This window comes from Taudactylus pleione, unplaced genomic scaffold (genome assembly GCF_031769625.1).
Source record: "Taudactylus pleione unplaced genomic scaffold, aTauple2 ptg000214l, whole genome shotgun sequence".
NCBI classification, from domain to species: domain Eukaryota; kingdom Metazoa; phylum Chordata; class Amphibia; order Anura; family Myobatrachidae; genus Taudactylus; species Taudactylus pleione.
Genome location: NW_028284616.1, coordinates 12,755,292 through 12,782,061, shown reverse-complemented (window position 1 = coordinate 12,782,061; position 26,770 = coordinate 12,755,292). Strand labels below are relative to the sequence as shown.

Genomic DNA, 26,770 nt, shown 5'->3' with positions numbered 1-26,770 from the left:
TCTCAGTGTATGCTGGCGACATCTGCGGCTGGCAGCCGGCCAGATAAAATGTCTGTCGGTCTGACAGGCATTTTATCTGGCCGTGTATGCCCAGCATAAGTAATTAAACAATTTGCTTATTTAACAAATAAAAACCTACGTGTGCTTGTTCTATGTTTGTTTTGCCAATGTGTTTGTCTGAACAGTAGGTACTGTGGGCCTGATTCAGAGCCGGACGCTCTGATAGAGCGCTCGCTCTGAATCAGGGCCGGCCCTCTGTTTTTTTAGAGCGGCCTCCTGGCCGCTCGCATAGCTATGGATGACCACCCAGAGCTATAGCGAGCGGCCAGGAAGATGGTCGCGATGGTCAAGACCATCGCGACCATCGGGCTTGCAACGAGACCCTTGTGGGAGGGTCTCATTGCCGCAAGCCCCAGAGAGCTTTTGGCTCTAACAGAGCCGAAAGCTCTCCCACTGACATCACTTGTCACTCAACATCGACAGCACACCGCCTTTGGTACGAGACTCGGAGCGACGGTTTGCCCGTCGCTATCTGGGTCTCGCGCATGCACACGACTGAGCCGGCTCTGTCATGCGCACTGGGCCACCATCGACCCGCTGGCGAGCACACAGCGCTCGCGAGTGGGTCTGAATCAGGCCCAGTGTCCCAAAATGTTAAAATATGACAGTTACAAAACATAGCAAATGGTCATAATCTGACAGGGCCGACTCGATGTCCGTTCCAGGGGCACAGCTGCACAAGGGTGCCACACCATAGAGGGTATGCAGTATGGCCATTGCCGCTGGGACCCGTCGTGCTGCATCTGTTAACATGTAGCCTGCCATGGGAATCGCTAGTCTCTTCCAGGTAGCCCAGAAGCAGATATGACCCTACGGATGGCAAAGCGGTGGTGTGACATCATAGATCACGTCGGCACACTACATCGACCTGCACACAGTGATGCAGTGAGACACTGGCACTGCAAGGCAGGCTTCTGTGAAGAATTGGGCTGCGCGGTGCTGACTCTGAGCAGCAGCCAGTAGGTAATGATTGACTTGTGCTGCACTGCCGTAGGGTGCTGAGCTTACATTACTGTGCAGCAGGTAACGACTGGTTTTGTACTGCGGTTGGGTGCTGAGGGGCTGAGTACGAGTAGCAGGTACTGACTGTCTTGTCTTGTGCTGTGGTGGCATGCTGAGGGACAGCGCCTGCAGTGCTGAGCTGCTCAGCACTGCAGGCTCTACCCCTCAGCACCCCACCACCGCTCAAGACAAGACCCCACCCCACCACCGCTCATTACCTGATGCTCAGCCCCAGCACAGGAGTGTTTTTGGGTGGCTGTCATCATCAGCCACATCTGGCAGAGAATAATACCAGCTCAGCTGCATCTGCTCTGTTACCAGGCTGTCCTCACAGACTCTCTCACCCTGCCAAAGCCAAGACATTCTCAACGTGTCACCCACCAGACCTGTACTCGCAGAATCACTCACCCTGTCACCCATCAGACATGCCCCACAGACTCTCATCCTATCACCCACTAGAACTGACCACACAGACATTTACCAGCAACACCTGTCCCCACAGACTATCACACCCTTCAAAACATTCCAGTTCCTGGAGACACTAAGGCTGCAGACACTGGGAGCTCCTCTCTCTCTTTTGTTCAGGTAAGTCTTCTATGAGGGGCTGGGGCAATTAATTGCTGTTTTATTATTTTCCTGTGGGGGCCAACGTGTATGTTTTTTTCTTTTGGGGCCAAGGTGTTTGTTTTATTTATTTTTTTCTTCCTGTGAGGGACAAAGTGTTTTTTTTTTTTAAATAAAAATAATGAAAGTATTAATTATGAATATAGATAAGGGCGAGGGGGCGTACAGGGTGCAAATAGACCTGGGACCGGCCCTGCTATCTTATATAGGAGTAACTTTACTCCTACACTTTTAGGGGTCAGTGTAATCAGCCAGGAAAGTCAATGAAAAAGAAATGTTAATACATTCACTACCCAGCACCCGATGAATGTAGGAGTCGGTACAGCTTTATTTCAGGAAGCGAAGTGTACCGTTGCAGCATGTGAGGATTCTGAGGGAGGAGGGGTCAACCAGAGAGGGGCCGTTTGCTGCAGCAATAAGCTGCACGACCAATGAAGAGTGATAAAGCACCCGTGCAGACCGTCCAGCTATTATGCTTTCTCTATATCCGCTCTTCCATCTGCCAAAAATACATCTTTCTTTTATTATTTAAATATTGTCCAGACCAAACCGCCTCTGCCCTTGGTACCCCCCAAACCCTGCAGTCATATCAGGTGCTGGAAGCTGGAGGAGAGCATCGTGTGGGAGCTGGAAACAGTCGAGTGCGGGCAATCAGTTCCCACCCTGTTTTGAGTGCGCTCCATCGTCTTAATCCACCACTCTCCGGGAACTTTGGAAGCTTTGGGCCCACTACAGATGTCCCCATTGTATCCCCTGTTGTTGTGCCTGATAATAACAGTTTGATGGCTATAAAATAACTATTCATTTTGTTGGATTTTTTTAATGTAGGCTCATTGTGATCCCTTGCAGTATTTAATTCTGTAGTTTTTCATCAGTGTTCACATTCATCCTACTTATATTATGTTACAATATAATTTTGGGATTTAATTATTTTTCTAATTTTTACATCAATGTATACCACTGTAATGTCACATGTTGAAAATTAAGAGGCTCATTTAGAATTGAACACACTCTGTTTTGATAGGCAAGGGCTTGAGGGAACCCCACAAATTTGTTAGTAGTAGATAGACCCCATGTTGATGCTGGATAAAGAGTGTTCTGGCACTGCCTCCATCCTCAGTGCAGACACTTAGGGGTAAATTTACTAAGAATTGGTTGAGCTTTTGTTTTTTCAACTCGATTAGCATCGCCGAAACTCGGGTGATTTGAGGCTCCAGAAACTCACAAATTTAATAAGATGTGAGCTTAGCTGAGAGTGAGATGGCAGATGGTGAAGCAGATCGAGATTTCTCTCCCGAGTAGCAAGTTTTGAAGGAGATTACTCACCCGAGATTGCAGTGTTTTCTCTCTGCAAAACTCTCCCGAGTAAGCAGCCTGCACATATCAGTGAGATATGGGTAAGCTGCTTGTGTGTTGTACCTGTAAAAAACCGGTTGTTTAAAAAAAAAATGACGTAAGGTCCCCCCCCAAAAGCATAACAAGCCCCAGACTTCTCAGACAGTCCTGGTTCCTAAAATTATGGGGAACAAAACGAGTAGGGTTCCACCATAATTTAGGAACCAGCACCAGGCTGCAGGGCACATCCTGGTTTTAATTATAGGGGGGAAAAATGCGTATGGGTCCCCCTATAATTAAAACCAGCACCAGACCCAAACCGACCTGGGGTGTAAAGCCACAGCCCGGAGACCCTATTACTGGGTCTCCAGGGCCAAAGCATTCTCACCCCAAGCCAGTCAGGCCAAGCCGGGGATCTCAGGGGAGATGGGAACCCCCACAAGGAGTCCCCCCTCTCCCGAGTACCTCAGACTTGGTCTGAAGCCGGGGCTCTTCCCGCACCCCTGGAGCGTTGGGTACAGGGGTAATAAAGTGTTAAATTGAAGTAAAATATTGTATTTTACAGTGGAACTACAGGTGCCAGCATGGCTGCCCTTTAGCCATTGTGGAACTACAAGTGCCAGCAAGCGGCCAGGACCCGTACCCCCACTGTAAAATAAATAGTTAAATAAAGACATGACACACACACACCGTAGTTAGTACAAGTTTAATACATACACCTATCCCATTCACACATACTTACCTTCTGCCAGATATTTCTGTCCACTTCTCCAAGTAGAAATCCGTGTGCATGGCCCTGCAAAAAAGATCGTATACTCACCTACATCCTGGCGCTGCTCTCCGTAGCATCCAGGGTCTTGTTAAAATTAAAAAAATACTTACCCGAAACCATGCCGAACATGTGCAAGTATATGCTGTTACATATACTTACATCTCGCGAAATGACAGATGGTTGGATTCATGTTATTTCTCACGGCCCCGGCTAGTCAATCAGCGGCCGCTTTACATGTAGTGGCCGCTGATTGGCTGGGACCCATGTGAAACCAGCCAATTAGTAGTTGCTACATGTAGAGTGAGAAATGCCAGATGATTTTGGTCATCTGTCATTCGCGAGGTGTAAGTATATGTAACAGCATTTACTTACCGTATATACTCTAGTATAAGCCGAGGTACCTACTTTTACCCAAAAAAACTGGGAAAACTTATTGACTCGAGTATAAGCCTAGTGTTGGAAATGGCAGGAGCTGGTAGTGCCCCCAGTAGTAATTCCCCCTGGTTGTGCCCCCAGTAGTAATCCCTCCTGGTAGTGCCCCCAGTGGTAATCCCCCCTTTCAGTGCCTCCAGTAGTAATCCCCCCCTGGTAGTACCCCCAGTGGTAATCCCCCCTTTTAGTGCCCCCTGTAGTAATCCCCCACTGGTAGTGCCCCCTGTAGTAATCCTCCCCTGGTAGTTCCCCCAGTGGTAATCCCCCCCTGTAGTAATCCCCCCTGGTAGTGCCCCCTGTAGTAATCCCCCCCTGGTAGTTCCCCCAGTGGTAATCCCCCCTTTTAGTGCCCCCTGTAGTGATCCCCCTTGTAGTATTTCCCCCCTGGTAGTGCCCCCTGTAGTAATCCCCCCCTGGTAGTTCCCCCAGTGGTAATACCCCTTTTAGTGCCCCCTGCAGTAATCGCCCCCTGGTAGTGCCCCCTGTAGTCCCCACCCCCCAGTAGAGAGAGACGTGACAAGACTAAAAAAAAAAATCACTTACCTGTAACTCCCGCTCCTGGTCCCGCCGCTGTCCGCTCCTCCGGCCGCTTTGCATGGGAGAGACGTCGTCATGACGACGTGTCTCCCATCACCCACTGCGGGAGCCGGAAGATGGCTCCCGCAGTGGGAGCAGCAGCAGCCGCTGAGAGTCTGACAGACTCTCAGCGGCTGCTGATTACACCAAACACGCAGCTGCCGGCTCCGGCGGCTGTGTGTTTGGCAGTGTGTTCGCGCTGACCGAACTCCGTCCGGTCAGCGCTACACTTGACTCGAGTATAAGCCGAGGGGGTACTTTTTCAGCACATTTTTTGTGCTGAAAAACTCGGCTTATATACGAGAATATATACGGTACATCTGTTCGGCATGGTTCGGGTAAGTTGGATTGTTGTTTTGCCAAGACCCTGGATGCTACGGAGAGCAGTGCCAGGATGTAGGTGAGTATACGATCTTTTTTGCAGGTCCAGGCACACGGATTTCTACTTTGGACAAGTGGACAGACCGGCTGGTACAGGTATATGTAATCGAGGTAAGTGTGGAATAAATTTATATTTTCTATGGTGTGTGTGTTGTGTCTTTAACAATTTATTTTACAGTGGGGGTATGGGTGCCGGCCGCCTGCTGGCACTTGTAGTTCCACAAGTGCCAAAGGGCAAGCCTGGGTTTCGGGAGAGGGGGGACCCCTTCTTGTGGGGGTCCCCATTTCCCCTGAGATTCACGGCTTGGCCTGAGTGGCTTGGGGTGAGAATGCTTTGGCCCTAGAGACTCGGTAATAGGGTCTCCGGGCTGTGGCATTACATCACGGTCGGTTTGGGTCCGGTGCTGGTTTTAATTATAGGGGTACCTCTGTGCATTTCCCCCCCCTATAATTAAAACCAGGACTGGCCCAGCAGCCCGGTGCTGGTTCCTAAATTACGGTGGAACACTACTCGTTTTGTTCCCCCGTAATTTTAGGAGCCAGGACTGGCTGACAAGTACGGGGCTGGTTATGCTTATGGGGGGGACCCTATGTCATTTTTTTTTATTAATTTAACCTTTTTTTACTATTTATAGGCAGAAACATACATGGATCACATTGATCTGTGTATGTTTCTGCCAAACTCGCGGCGACACCGTGCATTTTTCCTCCTGATATTCATGCTGAGTAGATGTGACTCCAAGACTTTCTAGCATACTAGCAGTGCAGAGCTTAAACAAACACCACACATATTGCTAATATCGCAGTGCATTTACCGATCAGATACCTGGCGCTCTACAATACTCAGTGATACCCAAAATCTCCTAGCTGCTGCTATAAGCTAGTTATACTCTGCATATCCTTGTCTTATGCTACTCTTGTACTACCTGGTTCAATAAACCTAAGAACTGAATAAGCTGTACAACATGTGGACTAACCACCACCAGCACCAAACAGCTGTACCACACATCTAACATCATATATACTTTGGCCAAGTGTATTCCCGCCTGGTGGGTAAATTGTCTGGGGGACTACTACATACAGCATCACTGCTGTGCACCACACAGTTCTGCTTATAGGTTATGGGCCCAACTGTCTCAAGTTAAGCTCTGGATCCCCCATACACTCTGCTAATAGTTGGATCTACCAGTAGTGGACTGGAATGCTATAACACAGTTCATTGATACATTGTATTGAGCACAGCCGATTGATATTAGTTAGGGGATGTAGTCATGATCCTGGCTGTCAGGATACTGGCTCTGCATCGGAATCCCAACACTAGTCAGAATCCCGGCGCCAGCATTCCGACCGCTGATATCCCAACAGTGAGTATTGGGGTTAGGAATTGTGGTTAGGCACTAGGGGAAGAGATAGGGTCAGGTTGTGGGGGGGGGGAGAGTTAGGTTTAGGCTGTGGGGGGAGGGTTAGGTTTAGGCTGCAGGGAGGAAGGGTTAGGGGTATGGCAGTATACTTACCTGCTTGTGGCGGAATTGTAACCCCGTCGGGATGCCGGTATCCGGATTTTGAGCACCGGGATCCTTAGCGGTGGCATCCCGTACCCAATCTTTTGTTAGTATGAGACATATACGACTTCTGTTCTTTTATGTCTTATGGATGAAATGCTGGAATAAAGAAAATGAATTCTACCATGGATCTGGTGATTAATAAAGGGTTCTTGGGAGTCTTTATATATCAAATATTGGCCCTCATTCAGAGCCGCTCGTTAGCGGCAGTACGCTCGTTCCGAGCGATGTTTGCACATCTGCGCATGCGTACGGTTTTTAGTACGCATGCGCGAACCAGTCAGTGCGGCCGAAAATCGTTTGTACGCTATATAGCGAGTGCCTGCTATTTTGAGAGACAGAATGAGGCGTATGTGGGTGGTAACAGGGGATGGTGCTTGAAAATGGGGAGTGGAGATCCGAACGCAGGCGTGCTTAAAGGTCAAAACGGGCGTTTTATGGGTGTGCATAATTAATACAGCAGCGTCATTGACCACGTCACTGGGTTATTTTAGAGCCAGAACTGCTCGCAAATTTGTGGTAGCAAACACCAACCACAAGAATAGCGAGCAGTTCATACGCTGGTCGATGTACTCGATTAATCTAATAAATAGCGGACATGACGTAGGATGCGAGCGGCCAGGGGGCGTTTTTAACAAATAAACGAGCGTATGTTTTGCTCGCTCGTTCAGACTTAGAGGTGTGAACAGACTACAATGTGCGTACGGATCATTTGAATAGCCACCCCTTGTTTTTAAACGAACGACCGCAAATAGCGAACGGCTCTGAATGAGGGCCATTGTTTCATGGTGTATGCAATGTATGTGGCACTACAGGTCTCAATGGGCCACGGATGATAGGTCATGCTGGCTTTGTAGTTGTACAAGCACCCGCATGCTCAAGTAGCATTTATTTTTTTTGGTGGTCCCAATTCCAATATGAATTTAGGTGAACTGGCTGGAAGAGTGTCACATATGACAGCAGGATCCCATGCTGCAGGCTTACCTGCTATGATGCGACCAGATCTTTCTGGCATTTCCTGGTGCTGGTTGCATCTTATGCTGGTGGAACCCACACTGTTTGCAAACCCAGAGGGGAGAGAGGGTAGAGTTGACTATTTATTTTTTTTGGGGGAAGGGGGTGGACACAGGGATATGCATTTTTTGTACACATGCTTTGTAAGAAAAAGTGTATTTTATGCTAATAAACAGGATTTGTGTCCAACTTTAAACATAATGGAACATATGGAGGACTACAGAATTTTTAGGGAGTCCCAATTACTCCTGGGAAAGTAGGTGACCCTCTTGCATCCTGCACACTTCCTGTTGAAATGGGCAGGAGCATAATATCACGAATCGTGGGTCCGTGCAGAATAAGAAGGGTCAGTATGATGCAGGGTTGGCTGATTTAAGCCACATACTTTTTATTTTTTTATTATTATGCTGTGACTACAGGCAAAACACTGTGACTGGTATTATTCCACATTCTTGTTGCTTCTGGTCTTTATTGGAGTAAGTTGTACCAATGCAGTAAATCAAACACACTATAAATATATAGGGAGGGTGAACCAGAAAAGAGAGGTGCTAAATCTGCCTTGCATCAAGCTAAGACTTCGCCCCCATCAATCCCATAGGGCAGGGAAAAGGGAAAAAATACACAGCTATCATTCTCAATCTTGAAGATTATACAACACCAACACATAAAACAGGTAATACACAGAAAAACACCTCATGGTTTCATCTCTATGTTTACCTTTGTATATCAATTCAAAACCTTCAGTCTTATTGAGATGAGTGGTAGAAAGAAAGACTTAGGGGTAAATTTACTAAGCTTCCAGTTTGGTCGAGTTAGCAATCTCTGGAGAGTTTGGGCATTTTTTTTCCACTCGCAAATTTACTAATGACAAACTCGGGAGAGAAATCTCCTTTCCTACGGGGAAATACTGGAGAGTTAGCAAACTCTCTTCACTTCATCGGCTAAACTCAAGTAACTTTTCACTAGTGAAGATATGATTCGGGAATTTACCAAGATGAGAGTTTATAAACTGTCATGAGAACAGACAACACTCCTGTAAAAATTAGTGAAATCAATTCACCTGCCTGTGAGCTGCGAGTTTGGCAGAAACATACACAGATCAGTGTGATCCATGTATGATTCTGCCTGTAAATTGTAAAAAAAAGGTTAAATTAATAAAAAAAATTACGTAGGGTTTCCCCCCAAAAGCGTGACCAGCCCCGGACTGCTCAATTAGTCCTGGTTCCTAAAATTACGGGGAACAAAAGTAGTAGGTTTCCCCCGTAATTTAGGAACCAGCACCTGACTGCAGGGCCTGTCCTGGTTTCAGATATAGGGGAAAAAAATGCGTAGGGGTCCCCCTATATTTAAAATCAGATCCGGACCCAAACAGACCGGGGTTTAATGCCACAGCCCGGAGACCCTGTTACTGGGTCTCCATGACCAAAGCATTCACACTGCAAGCCGGTCAGCCCAAGCGGGGATCTCAGGGGAGGTGGGGACCCCCCCAAGGAGCGGTCCCCCTCTCCCAAAACCCCAGGCTTGGGCTGAAGCCCAGGCTCTTCCCCGCACCCCTGGGCTGTGGGTACGGGGTAATAATGTGTTAAATAGTTGAAAACTATTGTATTTTACAGTGGTACTACAGATGCCAGCATGCCTGCCCTTTTGCACTTGTGGAACTACAAGTGCCAGCAGGCGACCGGCACCCATACCTCCACTGTAAAGTAAAGTTAAAAAAAGACAATACACACACACCATCTAAAGTAAAACTTTATTACACACCTACCTACCTCACTCACACATACTTACCTGTGCCAGCCGGTCGGTCCACTTGTCCCATGAAGAATCCGTTTGGAGTACCTGGAATAAAGATCCTATACTCCTCTCCATCCTCGCGCTGGTCTCCGTAGCATCCAGGGGTCATGGTAAAATTAAAAAATGGAGCCCGATCCATATACTTACTGTAACGGTGTATGTGTGTGACCACATACACCTCTACCCGGCTCCTGACCGATCAGTGTGAACTGTCAGGAGCCGGCAGCCAATTAGCGGCCGCTAACTGTAGAGTGGCCACTGATTGGCTCCAGCTCCTGACTCACTGACCAGCCCACGTGGGAACTGTCAGGAGCCGGAGCCAATCAGCGACCGCTCTACAGTTAGTGCTGCTAATTGGCTGCCGGCTCCTGACAGTTCAAACTGATCAGTCAGGAGCCGGGTAGCGGTGATGTGGTCACATACATACACCGTTACAGTAAGTATATGGATTGGGTTCCGTTTCTTTAATTTGCCAAAACCTGGATGCTACAGAGACCAGCGCGAGGATGGAGGTGAGTATAATATCTTTATTCCAGGTACTCCAAATGAATTCTACGGGGACAAGGGGACAGACCAGTTGGCAACAGGTAAGTATGTGTGAGGAAGGTAGGTGTGTAATAAAGTTTACTGTACACAGTGTGTGTACTGTGTTTTATTAACTATTTATTTTACAGTGGAGGTACGGGTGCCAGACGCCTGCTGGCATTTGTAGTTCAAAAGTGCAAAAGGGCAGGTATGTTGGCAACTGTAATACCACTGTAAAATAGAATTGTTTTCAACAATTTAACAAATTATTACCCTGTACCCACAGCCCAGGGGTGCGGGGTAGAGCCCCGAGCTTCATCCCAAGCCTGGGGTTTCGGGAGAGGGGGACCCCTTCTTGGGGGGGTCCCCACCTCACCTGAGATCCCCAGCTTGGGCTGACCGGCTTGGGGTGTGAATGTTTTGGCCATGGAGACCCGGAGATAGGGTCTCCGGGCTGTGGCATTACACCCTGGTCAGTTTGGGTCCGGTGTCGGCTTTAAATATAGGGGGAACCCTACGCATTTTTTCCCCCCCTATATTTAAGCCAGGACTGGCCCTGCACCCAGGTGCTGGTTCCTAAATTACGGTGAAACCCTATACGTTTTTTTTCCCCGTAATTTTAGGAATCAGGACTGGCTGAGCAGTCCGGGGCTGGTTATGCTTTTGGGGGGTGACCCCACATCATTTTTTTACACTTAACCCATCTTTTTACAGGTACAACACACAGGATGCTTACTCGGGAGAGTTTTGCAGAGAGAAAACACTGCAATCCCGGGTGAGTAATCTCCTTCAAAATTTGCTACTCGGGGGAGATATCTCAATCTGCTTCACCGTCAGCCATCTCACTCTCAGCTAAACTCACTTCTTTGTAAATTGGTGAGTTTCCAGAGCCTAAAAAATCACCCGAGTTTCGGCGATGCTAATCGAGTTGAAAAAAAAAAACACAACAGATTCTTAGTAAATTTACCCCATAGTCTCTGTGGTGTGCTTTTGCATGTTTTAATTTTGCTTAGTCTAAAATTGGTTTTATGGAAAGATGTCAAATAAATCATATCAAACAGTAAACTTTGGATTGTTAGGGCCTATTCATCATCACTTAATTTTTACAAAAGCAGGTAAAAATTAACATTTTCACCTGCAATTGTAAAAATTAAGTGATCGGGCCATTCATCAAGAAAGGGAAAACAAGAGATATCACAGATATCTCCTACTTACCTTCCTCTTGCGGAATGGCCCGCTGTCCCCATACACTAGTATGAGGACAGAATTCATCAAGTTCCGAAAATATTTTTTTGGAGCTTGATTGCGGTAGCATTCGCCATCTTCAGATGGCATTTGCTACCGCTACCCGTTCCTTCCCAGGTCGCGAAGAGCGATCCTTTTGGATCCCTCCGCCCCTGTCCGGCTCCTTACGCCGGACTTCGGGGCTCTTGTGCAAAAGGAGCAGTGAAGTCGCTCGCTGGGACAGACTATTTTCGAATCAGCTGTCTCAGCGCCGGAGCAATGATGAATTGCTCCGGCGTTCGCACCGAGTCAATGTGTTAATTTTCATGGTCCGTCCGGACCGCGATAATTAACATCATGAATAGGCCCCTATACAGTCAGGTGCATAAATATTGGGACATAGACAGTGGCTTTGAAATGAAACAAACAAGATGTGCTGTAACTGCAGACTTTCAGATTTAATTTGAGGGTAATTACATCCAAATCAGGTGAATGGTGTAGGAATTACAACGGTTTCTAAGTGCCTCCCACTTTTTAAGGGGCCAAAAGTAATGGGACTATCAACTCAAAAGCTATTTCATGGACAGGTGTGGGCTATTCCCTAGTTATTTCATTATCAATTAAGCAGGTAAAAGGTCTCGAGTTGATTCTAGGTGTGACATTTGCATTTGGAATCAGTTGCTGTCGACTCTCAATATGAGATCCAAAGAGCTGTCACTATCAGTGAAGCAAGCCATCATTAGGCTGAAAAATCAAAACAAACCCATCAGAGAGATAGCAAAAAGATTAGGTGTGGCCAAATCAACTGTTTGGAACATTCTTAAAAATAAAGAACGCACCGGAGAGCTCAGCAACACCAAAAGTCCCGGAAGACCACGGAAAACAACTGTGGTGGATGACAGAAGAATTATTTCCCTGGTGAAGAAAAACCCCTTCACAACAGTTGGCCAAATCAAGAACACTCTCCAGGAGGTAGGTGTATATGTGTCAGAGTCAACAATCAAGAGAAGACTTCACAAGAGTGAATATAGAGGGTTCACCACAAGATGTAAACCATTGGTGAGCCACAAAAACAGGAAGACCAGATTAGAGTTTGCCAAACAACATCTAAAAAAGCCATTACAGTTCTGTAACAACATCCTATGGACAGATGAGACAAAGATCAACTTGTACCAGAGTGATGGGAAGAGAAGAGTATGGATAAGGAAAGGAACTGCTCATGATCCAAAACATACCACATCATCAGCGAAGCATGGTGGTGGTAGTGTCATGGCGTGGGCATGTATGGCTGCCAATGGAAATGGTTCCCTTGTATTTATTGATGATGTGACTGCTGACAAAAGCAGCAGAATGAATTCTGAAGTGTTTCGAGCAATATTATATGCTCATATTCAGTCAAATGCTTCAGAACTCATTGGACGGCGCTTCACAGTGTAGATGGACAATGACCCGAAGCATACTGCAAAAGCAACCAAAGAGTTTTTTAAGGCTAAAAAGTGGAATGTCATGCAATGGCCAAGTCAATCCCCTGACCTGAATCCGATTGAGCATGCATTTCACTTGATGAAGTCAAAACTGAAGGGAAAATGCCCTAAGAACAAGCAGGAACTGAAGACATTTGCAGTAGAGGCCTGGCAGAGCTTCACCAGGGATGAAACCCAGCGTCTGGTGATGTTTATGCGTTCCAGACTTCAGGCTGCAATTGCCTGCAAAGGATTTGCAACAAAGTATTAAAAAGTGAAACATAGATTTAGGATTGTTTAGTTTGTCCCATTACTTTTGGCCCCTTAAAAAGTGGGAGGCACATATAGAAACCATTGTAATTCCTACACCGTTCACCTGATTTGGATGTAATTACCCTCAAATTAAATCTGAAAGTCTGCAGTTAAAGCACATCTTGTTTGTTTCATTTCAAAGCCATTGTGGTGGTGAATAGAGGCCAAAATATGAAAATTCTGTCAATGTCCCAATATTTATGCACCTGACTGTATGTTAGAAAGCATTAAAACGTGGTTGATCAAGGCTTCTAATACATAGCAATGTTTCACAGTATTAATATACCAAGCAGGATTCAATTTTCTTTTCATTTAAACATTAATGCAAAAAAAAAATGGTTAAAAAAAAAAAAAAAAAAATCGGTTTAAACCAAAAAACCCAGGTTTTTATTTTTTTAAAACCAGTTTTTTTTTAACCCTAGTATGATGCTATTCTATGAAAATCACTTCATTTTGGCCCCCCTTTTCTTCTCAGCATTATGCTGCGAGGGGGAAGGGCCTAATGACAAGCACTCGGCCCACCCTCATCAGTTGCATCTCCCCTCTAGGCACTCTCTCAGAGGGGAGAAAATAAATGCTGGTAAGTAGGTCTTTAAATGAGGCCCCTGGCTGTTATCTGTAGCCACCACTGTGAAAGTCCAAAATTTAAGGCATTCTAATCTTTATGAAGCAAAGGTTTTGTTATTACTATTAAAAATGTAATACTTTTGGCCTATTGTCGAAATACTAATCCTTTTTATTTTTGAAATTTATGTTAAAAAGTTTGCTCATTTTAAATGACATTATTTTTAATGGAAACATATTAAATAAATTAACAAAAAGTAAACATAAATATTTAAAACCTTCACAAGAGCTTCTCCATCAAATATACTATACCTTATAGTAATTACTATTAACTGTTTGTCAACTGTCTATTACATGGATGTAAGTTTTTTGTTAACATTAGTTCATTTCCATTAAATGCCCATATTAACAGACAGTTTCTGGCCACAGTCAAGTTTAGGGTCTTGAACAGCGTTCCACATGACCAGCATCTGGTAAGGTACAAAACGATGTACCATTAAAAGTTCTCTATAATAGCAAGGATTGAAGGAGTCCAATTTAGCAGAAGGCACGTGCACTCCTACTGTCCTCATGCCCATGTGAGAGGCTGGGACCAGGCCAGCCTTTGCCAAACACATGCCTAAGTAAACATCATCAATAGGGAACAACTGGATATCTTGAGACATATTGTATATGGTATGGGCAGTATATCTAGACATGAGTATTCCACCACCTCCACAGTACATTGGGTAAGATTTGGATGTAGTAACCTCTACAGGGACATAATATTTGCTTCCAGATTCGCGAATAGGTCCAACATTGGCAATTAGCTGTCCTACAAAGAGGTGCTTGTCTGCTCCATGCATTCCCAGTCCACGTAGGTAAGTGACTACATTGAAAGTGTTGACAAATACATCATCATCTCCATTGAAAATGAAATGAGCCCCTGGGCAGAATTCCTTTAACCACTGATAGAAAAGCAACTGCTTTGCGGTGAGATTGAAAAAGGTGTCATGGAAGTCCCACTGAAGGATATCTCCATATGTTTGGCTCTCAATTCTCAGAAGCTGCCTCAAATGTTTGTCCTCACGCATATTATTGGAAGTTCCAGAAAGGAAAATCCGTTTGACACGGGCACCCTCATAGCTGTTTTGCTCCCCCCATGTTTGACGAATGATGGTTCTCCTTTCATAATTCCCTGGAGAAGACTTTATAGCAAGAAGCAAGAAAACTCCTTTAGATGCTGCTGCACTTCCACACTTCCTTGGTGAGTTAAGTATCTGTGGAAAGCTCTTGCAATGTCTATATCTCAAGAAATCCTGGATGTGTGCAGGTAGCTTAAGAAAACCATCAAGACTTTCCACTGATTTGTTCTCCAGGCATCTAGACACCCACTCAAGGTTTTTTAACTCAGCCGGAGCAACAGTAAGCCGTTTGGCAAGAGCGGGCTGATGTTCTGGTTTGTCCAAAGATGGTGCCTTATTTTCTTTAGCATGCATAATAAACAGAAGACCAGCAAAACCCACACTGAGAAGGAGTATGCTCTCTACCTTGAGAGAGGTTCGCCTCATGTTGACGCTAAAAAAGAAAGCAGAAGTAAGTTTTTATGTCAAGAAGAAACACCAAGGCATATCATAAAACAATTAAATTTCCTTATGGCTGTGTCTCTCCAGCCTTCATATAATATTAAAAAGGCAGATAGCATTGCAAACAATTAAAACGATGATAAGGACAAAACAAAAGTGAAAGGAAAATATACAGGGAGTAAATAAGTACATCTGTGGGGATTGCAGGACATAAATAATGATTGGGAAATTGTGTTTCAAAATAAAATTCTGCCTATTTTCTTTTAAGAATTTAGTAATAGTGCAAAGGAAACTTGTAGAAACAGCAGGCAAGGGGTACAGAGGTATTGTAAATTCATTTTATGACACCACAGAGAGTCTTTAGCACTGTACAAAGGGCCTGATTCACTACCGTACGCAACTTGTGAATACGCACGCAAGCTGCCAATTGCGTACGCATGCGCAGTGCACGAACGGGCCGCTGCGATGGGGACTGCGATCGCAGCGGCTATGCAGACCCATTGCAGAGTGATTGACAGGAAGTGCCGTTTGCGGGTGTTAATGGGGGGGATGGTCGGGGAAACGGAGGCGTGCCAGTGCGTTCGCAAGCCGTTGCAGAGGAGTGCACAAATTTGCTACTGCGCTGCCATACGCAGTCTGAGGCTTCATAGCGTGCAGATCGAGTGATCTGCAGATATATCTGCAGATGATGGTTGTTCGTCCCGGCGGCCAGGGGGCGTGTCCTGGCAGACGGGGCATGTCCCGCCCCCCTCCTCGCTGCTGCCGCTCTGTGTGTACGGGAGGACTGCAGCACAGCCGATGAGATATGTTGGTATATCGCGAGTACACACTGCCCAACGGGCAGCTAATACATTGGCCGATCAATTGATCGGCCAATGTATCTGTCAGTGTGTACCCAGCTTAACAGAACAAACAGCAATAAGGTACAAGGCAGGGCGGAGCATTTCATTATAGCTTAAGAAAACTAACAAGTGAAGAGAGGGGACAATACTAAGAGCAAATCAACTTGAGTTGAGCCTGTGCCCAGTAGTTGCTCTTATCCCAGAGTAATGCTGGGTATACACTGGCCGAAGGCTGCATATTGTCTGCACATCAGCCAGTGCATACAGACTATATGTCTGTAAACTACGTCATTCACAGACATATCGCATCAGCTGTGCTGCACAGCCAATGGCAGATATATCTGCAGATATATCTGCTCATCATGCTGTATGTACAGGCGGTCGGCCGATCACCTGTACACTTGCTGCAGAGGCCACCGGGATATATCTTTCTTGTGTGTACCCAGCTTCATCGGTTTGACATCAGTAGTACACAAACTAAAGGTGCATACACATGGTCCAATTTGTCAGATGTGTCAGATGAACTGTGTTCAATTCTGGAAGCCATATCTCCAGAAGGATATTAATACATTAGAGACTGTACAAAGAAGGGCAACTAAAATGGTGCAAGGTCTACACCACAAAACATACCAGGAAAGACTAAAAGATCTTAATATGTATAGTTTGGAGCAGAGAAGGGATATGGGGGACATGATAGAAACATTCAAATATATAAAGGGTTTTAACAAGGTAAAGGAAGGAGACAGTCTTCAAAGAAAGAGAAGTACAAGAGGACATGTTCTAAAACTGCAGGGTGGTAGGTTCAGGGGAAATTTAGACATAAGGACATAAGACACATTTTTAGACATAAGGATATCCTTCAGAAGAAGTAAGGATCAATAAGGTTGAGTTAATAATATGTTTAAAATGGGGCAGACTAGATGGGCCAAGTGGTTCTTATCTGCCGTCAAACTCTCAAATTTACCAAGAAGTGAGTTTAGCTGAGAGTGAGATGGCCGATGGTGAAGCAGAACGAGATATCTCCCCGAGTAGCACGTTTTGCAGGAGATTACTCACCCGAGATTGCAGTGTCTTCTCTCTGCAAAACTCTCCCGAGCAAGCAGTCTGCACATATCAGTGAGATATGTGAAGGGTGCTTGTGTTGTACCTGTAATAAACGGGTTAAATGTAAAAAAAAAAATTTACATAGGGTCCCCCCCTAAAGCTTAACCAGCCAGTCCTGGTACCGAATTGACAGGGCACAAAACGAGTAGGGTTCCACCATATTTTAGGTACCAGCACCAGGCTGCAGGGCCAGTCCTGGTTTTAATTATAGGGGGAAAAAAATTGCGTAGGGGTACCCCTATAATTAAAGACAGCACTGGACCAAAAACAGCCGGGCTGTAATGCCACAGAGCCCCTATTACCGGGGCTCTGTGGTCAAAGCATTGTCAGTCCTGGTTCCTAAAGTTACGGGGAACAAAACAAGTAGGGTTCCACCGTAATTTAGAAACCAGCACCTGGCTGCAGGGCCAGTTCTGGTTTTAAATATAGGGGGGGGGGAATGCATAGGGGTCCCCCTATATTTAAAATCAGCACCGGACCCAAACCGACCGGTGTAATGCCACAGCCAGGAGCCCCTACCAGGGATCCATGGCCAAAGCATTCTCAGCCCAAGCTGGTCAGGCTAACTCTGCAAGTTTGCTACATTCTCACCCGAGCTTGTAATCTCGATTCTTGGTAAATTCCCGAGTTGCATCTTTTACATGAAAAGTACTTCAGAGTTTGGCTCATGGTGAGTTGATTCGAGTTTGCAATCTCACCAGAGTTTTTCAGTGAAAAATTAAAACTCTCTCCCAAACTCACACGAGTTTGTCATTAGTACAGTTGCGAGATGAAAAACATGGCTAAACTCACCCGAGATTGCAATCTCGACCAAACTCGAATCTTAGTAAATTTACCACATAGAGACTTGTTAATATCATAGTTTACTGAACTACTTATTAAAGTTATATTTTAAAACACAATATTTTATTTTGGGTTTTAAAATATACAATATTTATATTTTAATATCATATTTTACTGAACTATTTAGTAAAGTTATATTTTAAAACACACATTTATCTAAAAGGGTGCACCCAAAAAAGAGTATCTCTTTCTGTTTTGTTGCTCTGCGGCAATAGGAACAAAATACTGGTTTAAATTTTGACTCTGGGGAGCACCACCAACATCATATCACGAATAACTAGCATTCTACTAGGCACAGAATATTGAGTATTTCCTACATGGTTGGTCTAAAAATGTGCCCCCAAAAAAGGTTCTAAAAATGTGCCCCCAAAAAAGAGTCTCTCTCTTTTTGTTTTGTTGCTCTGCAGCAATAGGAACAAAAAATAAATACATTAGTGGTACATAGGGCCTGATTCTGCAAGGATCGCAAGTTCTAAGACGCACGCAGTCGCTCGATTTTCGCGATCTGCGCATGCATCGCAGTGTGCGAGCTAGCTACTGCGAACGGGAATGAGATCACAGTGTGTATGCAGACCCATCGCAGAGTGATTGACAGGGAGTACCATTTGTGGGTTGTGACGGGGAGTGGTTTGAACGCCGTTACCGGGGTGTGCATAATTAAGCCCCTGTGACGGCATACGCAGCCTGAGCTGTAGATACCAACAGGAAGTTTAGCAGTTTGTGAGTGAGGTCTGTCCTGCCTTAATTGTGTGCTAGGCTCCGATGGTAGTCGATAGTACCGATGTTTTCGCAGACTTGCAAGGTATTATGGATGTGAGTAAAGGGAAGTGGGTGTCTTTATGTTGTGCTGTGGTGGCATTGCGATTGCACTAATTTGCATAATTTTGCAGCAGATCTGCGTAGGCACTTGCTGCCGCGTTCGCATCAGCGATCCTTGCTGAATCAGGCCTATAGTCAACTCAGTGCATTGTTACTTTGTAAAACAAATGTGGCTATCTGGCAAACCCTCACATAGCAGATTTCACTACAAGGCTAAATTATAGGAACTGTACTTCCTGTATTTAGAGAAAAACTACTGCCCTTAAGTCATCATTATCTAACAATTGCAATGGCTCAGACCCTTGGACAAATGCCCACATTATCAACCTAAAATGCAGGCCCTGTTGATCTATTGAGAACCTCATCAAAATGTCACTAGACCACAGACAATGTATTGTTTTTGAGGCTGATTCTGAGTTGGGATCAATACAAAAAAGCAAGCAACATTGCTCCTTGGTAAGACCATGTTGCACTGCAGGTGGAGCTGATTGAAAATGTGCTGAGAAATGTGCTAACCAACTTTTTCATCAGACCATCCAACTAGCTAACTTTTTTCAGCAGATCAGTCAACTTGTCTCCAATTTGTAATGTTACAGAAGTAGGTGGACACTGTCTACTTCTACATGTCTGAAATAAATATTTATTTGATTAAAAAAACTAATGTTTGTATGTGCAGTTATTTATTACTTTTTAAACTAAGGGTGTTTTTAAAAAACTAAATAATTAAAAAAATGTGTGTGTGTCCCCAATTTTTAACCAGCACTGGTGCTTTCAGCCCAGTGTGCCTGCATCTGTTCCAATCCTTTCCTGGTGTTATGAGTATGACATCACTCCAGGCTGTGCCCTACACACTAATTGCCAGCATACACTCTAGGGTGTGTTCTTAACACAGCAAGTGCCAGCGTCCACTCCAGGTTGTTCATTACACACAGCAAGTGCCAGCATCCGCTCCAGTCTGTGCATTACACACAGCAAGTGCCAGCACCAGCTCCAGATTATGCGCTACACACAGCAAGTGCAAGTATCCACTCCAGGCTGTATGCTACACACAGCAAGTGCCAGCATCCACTCCCGGATGTGCATTACACACAGCAAGTGCCAGCATCCGCTCCAGGCTGTGCATTACACACAGCAAGTGCCAGCATCCACTCCAGTCTGTGCATTACACACAGCAAGTGCCAGCATCCGCTCCAGGCTGTGCATTACACCCAGCAAGTGCCAGCATCCGCTCCATTCTGTGCATTGCACACAGCAAGTGCCAGCACCAGCTCCAGATTATGCGCTACACACAGCAAGTGCCAGCATCCACTCCAGGCTGTGCATTACACACTGCAAGTGCCAGCATCCACTCCAGGCTGTGCATTACACACTGCAAGTGCCAGCATCCACTCCAGATTTTGAGCTACATACAGCAAGTACAAACATCCACTCCATGCTGTACGCTACACACAGCAAGTGCCAGCATCCACTCCAGGCTGTGCGCTACACACAGCAAGTGCCAGCATCCGCTCGAGGCTGTGCATTACACACAGCAAGTGCCAGCATCCACTCCAGTCTGTGCATTACACACAGTAAGTGCCAGCATCCGCTCCAGGCTGTGCATTACACACAGCAAGTGCCAGCATCCACTCCAGGCTGTGCGCTACATACAGTAAGTGACAGCATCCATTCTAGGCTGTGCGCTGTAAACAGCAAGCAACTACAACATTTTCAGGCTGTGTGATATGGGCCCAATTCAGACTTTTATGCAACCCTGATGGTTTGCGTACAAGTCTAATGGTGGGTGGACTGTGCAAGCCTGCCATTTGAGGGTGGGGAATGGATGGTTAAGGGGACCGTTTCACAAAACAGAGATACCTCCTCAATTTTGAGGATGTGCCGAGGCCAGGGTCTGCATTTTCCATTGCAGATTTCATGGCCCTGACAATGAAGTTCCATCACCCATTTGAGTAAGCTTAGACTACTCAGATGGATGATGACTGCGTCTTTGGACATAGCATTCAGATCGCAGATGCTGACAGAAGATGCTATTGACATACAACTCTGCATCAGGCCCTATATACAGCAAGTTACTATATCAGTTTCAGGCTTTTCACTATATGCACATCAACTACTGGATCTGTTCCAGGCTTAGCATCATAAAGTAGACTTCAACATCCAATCCAGACTGTATTCCAAACGGCTGATCAAATTATTAATTTCTGCCTACGTGGCACACTCCTTCCATCCAGGTTCTGCCCTGTTTCCAGTGGGAATTCATCACCTGTGCCTGGTATCTAGCTAAACACTGTAAAACTTCAGCAGATCGTACCATCTACTTCAGGTTGGGTGAGCCAAATATATCTCTTATGTGTCTCAGCTGTGTATTATATTTGCTCACACTCATCTACTGGTCTCCTGGTGTCCCAGTGCCTGCTGCCTTTCAGCCTGATCCAATCTGTGCTTTCCATCTCGTATCTCAATTATTCCTGTTCCAGTTTGCCTTAATATTCCAGGCCACAAGGCGGCTCACCAGCTTATCCGCATTCTGGGGGTCATTCAGACCCGTTCGCGAGCAAAGGATGCTCGCAAACGGGTCGATGTTCCCCCACTGCGCATGCGCATGACGGAGGGAGCTCCGTCATGCGCATGCGCGAGACCCGGACTGCGATAGCCAAGCTGTCGCTCCGGATCTCGCACCAAAGGGGGCATGCTGTCGATGTTGACTTGACAGCACGCCCCCTTTGGTGGGCGTGCTGAGGGCGTGCCTGCCAGACGGAGGCGTTCCCATGGGAACGCCTACCGTCTGGAGCCGGCCCCACTGACATCACTAGTGATGTCAGTGGGAGTGACTTTGGCTCTGATAGAGCCAAAATCACTCCTGGGCTTGCGGCAGCGAGACCCTACCGCAGGGTCTCCGTCGCAAGCCTGATGGTCAAGACCATCGTGACCATCATCATGGACGCTCGCATATGCTGTGGGTGGTCACCCACAGCTATGCGAGCGTCCAAGAGGACGCTCCATTTTCAGGGAGGAGAGCTCTGATTCAGAGTGAGCGCTCTGGTCAGAGCATTCAGCTCTGAATCAGGCCCTCTGTCTCATACCCACACTACTACTAAACTGCATGAGGAGCTTCATCAAGCTGCCTAGCTTCATACACTCTCCTAACACTAGAGTTATCCTTAAGGTCCTGACCCAGAGCAACAAAACCCTAGTGACCTGACAGTGTGTATTTACATTTGTATCTTGGTCCATACAGGCATTATGTTAACAGAGAGCCTGATTCAGTAGAGGACGGAATTGTACACAAGCAGCTTTGCAATTCCGTCCTTGCTAAAATGCAAATGCAGCAGGAGGTGTCTGACACCTTCTGCTGCATCTACGATCCCAGCGCTGTGACCAAGGTCGCAGCCTGGGATCAATATTGTGACCATCGGTCACAATGTTGGACGGCGCCGGCCAGCTGAGTAAGTCTCAGCTTATGCAGGCTGGCCGTTATGTGAGGACAGGAATCTGCGTCCATGGATGCAGACCCTGACCTTGGCACTCCTGGAAAACGAGGGTGATATGCCCCCGTTTCCTGGAATGCAGGCTGCTCTCGCCCCGCAAACGGCATAGCAGGGACTGCGAGCAATCTTGCAGGAACTGTTCTGCACATGTGCAGAATGGGTCCTGCAGAGATGCAGATTCACGATTATAAGGAATCTGCGTCTAGCGACAGTTTGGTGTCCTCTGCTGAAGCAGGCCCGGAGTACAAACTGCTACACTTAGGCAATATAGAACCACATATATTATATCTAAATCTCACTATTTGTTCTAGATTTTAAGGTTGCACTGACAACCCAGCACGGTCTAATGATGTACAAGAACCGAGGGTGGCCCAGTGTTATACTTTTTATGTGAGAAGGGAAAGCTCTATTTACATAATTGGCATGATACAAATTATAAAGAAGTGTATTTTATTCTAGATGGTTGACAACAACCATATAGTATAAATCCTGCATGCAACTTAAAATAAAACTACCACTAAAACGTTTAGCTAAAACACTTGGAGGGTTATTCAATATGAAACGTAAACTTTGCCGTCTATGCGTGTCGAAGTTTTTGCCGCACATCAGAGTTTTTGCCGCACATTTTGCCGCCGAAAAAGTATCGCGCGCGCCCCGAATTATACCGTATTCAATATGAAATTGTCGAAAACGGCACCCGGCGAAAGTGAAATCAGCGAAAACTTCGCTGATTTTTGGGGAAATCACCCTAACACCCCCAAAAAGATGCTCTGACATGGGGGATCACTCTGGATACCCCCGATTAGCCCTGCTGAAAGTTTTTGGGGTATTTAAACGGGCTCGATAGCTGCTATTTTGGGGATTTGGGAAGGTGGTGAAGAATAGTATTTAGAAGTTTTTTTGGCAGAAAATAAGTAGTCCCAGCAAATTTGGGGTACTTGAAAATGGGGGTGAGCATAAAAAACGCCACCTGCCGCAAACACCTGCAATGAAAAAAATACCTGGGGCATACTTCGGGACCCCCCTAGATTGTAGTTCGCTAGTTTTTAACTTTGTACCCCCCAATTTTTTTTTCACCCCCAAAATGAAAGTGTTTTTTTTTTGGGGTCTTCTGAGGTTTTTTTTTTTTTTTTTTGACACAGTTTACCTTTGGGGGACTGTCTGAAGGTTGCAGGGTGGTTTCCAAAATGTTGCACCCCAAAACCCCAATTCTGCACTTTTTTTCGCCACCAATTCCTTGGTTTACTTTTTCGCAGGGTCGAATGCAATATACTCACCGGTGAAAAGTTTTCAAATTGAATACGGTGTAAAAGTAAAAGCGGCGAAAATGATGTAATCTGAGTGAAAACATTGCAGAAACGGCGTTTTCGCTCCATATTGAATACCCCTATTAGTATGGTATACAAACAGGAAACCGGCTGCCTTAATACCGGCAGCCAGCTTCCCTACTGTCATATCCCGGCGAGGGTGAAATGCTGGGCGTCTATATCTAGACGCCTGTCATTTCCCCGATGCCGGGAGACTGACGCCCGGCATCCTGATCGAAGGGATGCCGGGCGCCGCGAGTGGACAGCCGCGCGGGGGGGGGGGGGGGCTTAGGTTTAGGGCACCCGGGGGGGACTTAGGGTTAGGCACCCCCCCAGGAGGGTTATGGTTAGGCTAGGGGGAGGGAGGGTTAGGGTTAGGCACCCCGACGGGGACTTAGGGTTAGGCAGCGGGGAAGGGGGGGGTTAGGGTTAGGCACTTAGAGGGGGGATTAGGGTTAGGCACTTGGGGGGGAGGTTAGGCACCCCTAAGGAGGGTTAGGGGGTTAGGTTAGTTTATACTTACCTTAGGGACGATTGGGATTTCCAGCGCTGTCGGGCTTCCGCTGCCGGGCTCTGCTGATCTGTCGGGCTGCCGCTGCCGGGAATCAAACTGCCGATTCCCTTGGTATGATTTTTATATTACATTCCAAACAATGAAGTGTTGGTGTGTATCTTATAGCAAAATATAAATTCGGAGCACCACTTTAAAAAGTCTCCTGTTAAATCAACGCATTCATTAATATTTTTTTTTTGGTGGGCAGGTTTATTTTTCATCTACATTTTTTTATACAACTATACATCATTACAACATCTTTATATTTAACATACATTATTTAGATTAAACTGTACAAACTCCCACATTTGCTGGGATATTGGACCTTATTCAGAGTCAGTCGCAAGCGCCGATGCGCTCGTAACCGACTCGATGGTTAGTCTTGCGCAGAGAAACTCTGTCGCTCTGGAGCTCGCTACCAAAGGGGCGGCTGTCGATGTTGATCGACAGCTTGCCCCGTTTGGTAGGCGGGCCTGGGGGGTGGTTTCCAAAACGGAGGCGTTCCTGACGGAACGCTTGCCGTTTTGTGGGCGGCCGCACTGACATCATCAGTGATGTCAGTGGGGAGCTTCCTGCTCCATCAGAGCAGAAAGCTCCCTGGGGCTTACAAGTGCCCAGACCCAACCTTAGGGTCTGGTCGTAAGCCCCGATGGTCGCGATGGTGATCACCATCGCGACCATCAACCTGGTCGGTCGTTAAGCTGTGGGTGGTAATCCACAGCTTAACTAACGACCAGGAGGCCGCACTTCAAAAATGAAGCAGCCGCCCTCATTCTGAGAGAGTGATCGCTTCTTACGACCGCCTCTGAATGAGGGCCATTATCCTGTGGATTAAAATAAATCAAGCTAATGTAAAGGAATCAAAGATGATTTACAATGCAATTTCTTTTTCAAGGGCTACTTGGGCTACTTTGATCTTTCTTAAAAAGTCTGATTGACCTGAGAAGTACTTTTAAATTAATAATAGGCCACGTTCATGCTGTACTTATTCACAATCAATGGCCCTCATTCAGACCCACTCGCAAGCGGGCGCACGTACGTTAGGCGTACGTACAAAAATATTTAAATTCAATGGCTCGCTCGTATTTTCGTTCGCATCTAAAATTCCTCCCTAAACTCTGACGACCCCTCCTCTAACTAACGAGCGTACGAAATAGCGAGCGTACATCCCCGAAATGGCTTGAAAGGAACGCACGCACAAGTATAAACAGGAAGTGGCCTTGTCAGATGTCGATTACCTGCTCCTTTATTCTGCCTACCTCCATCAATCGTATCATGCCAATCAATGTATCAATTAGCTTAATTGTTTGTTTTTTTTCAACACAATGCAAGAAACTTTACTCTTGTCCGTGTTTGTGTTTACCCGCAGAATACGTACGGACGAAACATTCGCTTTTATTGTTCAAAAAACATGTGAACCACAATTAAACAATTGTACTATTGCTGTGGATCCCCGCATATTTCCCTGGGTTCATTTCTTTATTTAAATTTGCTTACGCATGTCACTGCATCAAGCCTATCCTAACTCTCCAGAGATTTCTGGCCCTGTCGAACACATGACTCATACACTAACCAATAAAATTGCTCCTGTTAATTTCCAAAATACATTAGCCAATCAGAAAATTTTTACACACTTTATCAAAAATGATTTTTAAGAAAAACACCATTGCCATCATGAGAGCCTCCGCATTCACCAGGCGTGAGCTGCTGGTGCTTACGGAGGTCATGGATCGCCGGATCACCAGCCAGCCTCAACCCATGACCAACCGGCAGAAGCGCTCCGCGTATGCGGAGGTACGGTCCCGCCTGCGGTCCTTCGGCTCACGCCGCAACATCGGGCAGCTGGAGCGCAGGTGGTCCGACCTGCAACGGCGAACGCCCCGCTTGCTGGCATGCTTTCGCATGCAGATCCTGGCAAGTAAGTGTTATGTATTGTGGTTTTAATGTTTGTGTTTGTGGGGCAAACTGCGTGTGCATGTTTTCCTGTCTGTTCTATTTATTATTTGTACTCATATCTGCGTGTGCATGTTTTCCTGTCTGTTCTATTTATTATTTGTACTCATATCTGCGTGTGCATGTTTTCCTGTCTGTTCTATTTATTATTTGTACTCATATCTGCGTGTGCATGTTTTCCTGTCTGTTCTATTTATTATTTGTACTCATATCTGCGTGTGCATGTTTTCCTGTCTGTTCTATTTATTATTTGTACTCATATCTGCGTGTGCATGTTTTCCTGTCTGTTCTATTTATTATTTGTACTCATATCTGCGTCTGCATGTTTTCCTGTCTGTTCTATTTATTATTTGTACTCATATCTGCGTCTGCATGTTTTCCTGTCTGTTCTATTTATTATTTGTACTCATATCTGCGTCTGCATGTTTTCCTGTCTGTTCTATTTATTATTTGTACTCATATCTGCGTCTGCATGTTTCCCCTCTATTTCTGATTTTTTAATTCTACTGCTATTTTTTTTTAATTTTTTTATTTTTTCAGTTTGGTTGCCCGGATTTGTCCATAAACTAAACGCAATTTCTTTGACATATTTTAGGGGGACAGCCAAGACTCCGCCGTCACCGTCCGTCCAGACGGCGTTCCCGCCCACTCTCCCC

The 26,770-nt window shown here is 45.8% G+C and overlaps 1 protein-coding gene across 4 annotated transcripts in view; it reads right to left on the bottom strand.

Annotated features, from left to right (window-relative positions):
- Positions 1-13,498: 13,498 nt before the first annotated feature.
- B3GNT3 (UDP-GlcNAc:betaGal beta-1,3-N-acetylglucosaminyltransferase 3) overlaps positions 13,499-26,770 on the bottom strand; it is a 37,214-nt gene continuing 23,942 nt past the window's right edge. For 3 of the 4 annotated variants that reach the window (XM_088478546.1, XM_088478547.1, XM_088478548.1), the window contains exon 2: positions 13,499-15,197. In XM_088478546.1, coding sequence (XP_088334672.1) covers positions 14,033-15,190 — 1,158 coding nt within the window. In that variant the 5' untranslated portion in view covers positions 15,191-15,197 and the 3' untranslated portion in view covers positions 13,499-14,032. Of the gene's footprint in view, positions 15,198-17,103; positions 17,195-26,770 lie in introns of all 4 variants that reach the window. The other variant, XM_088478545.1, reaches the window with a different exon arrangement.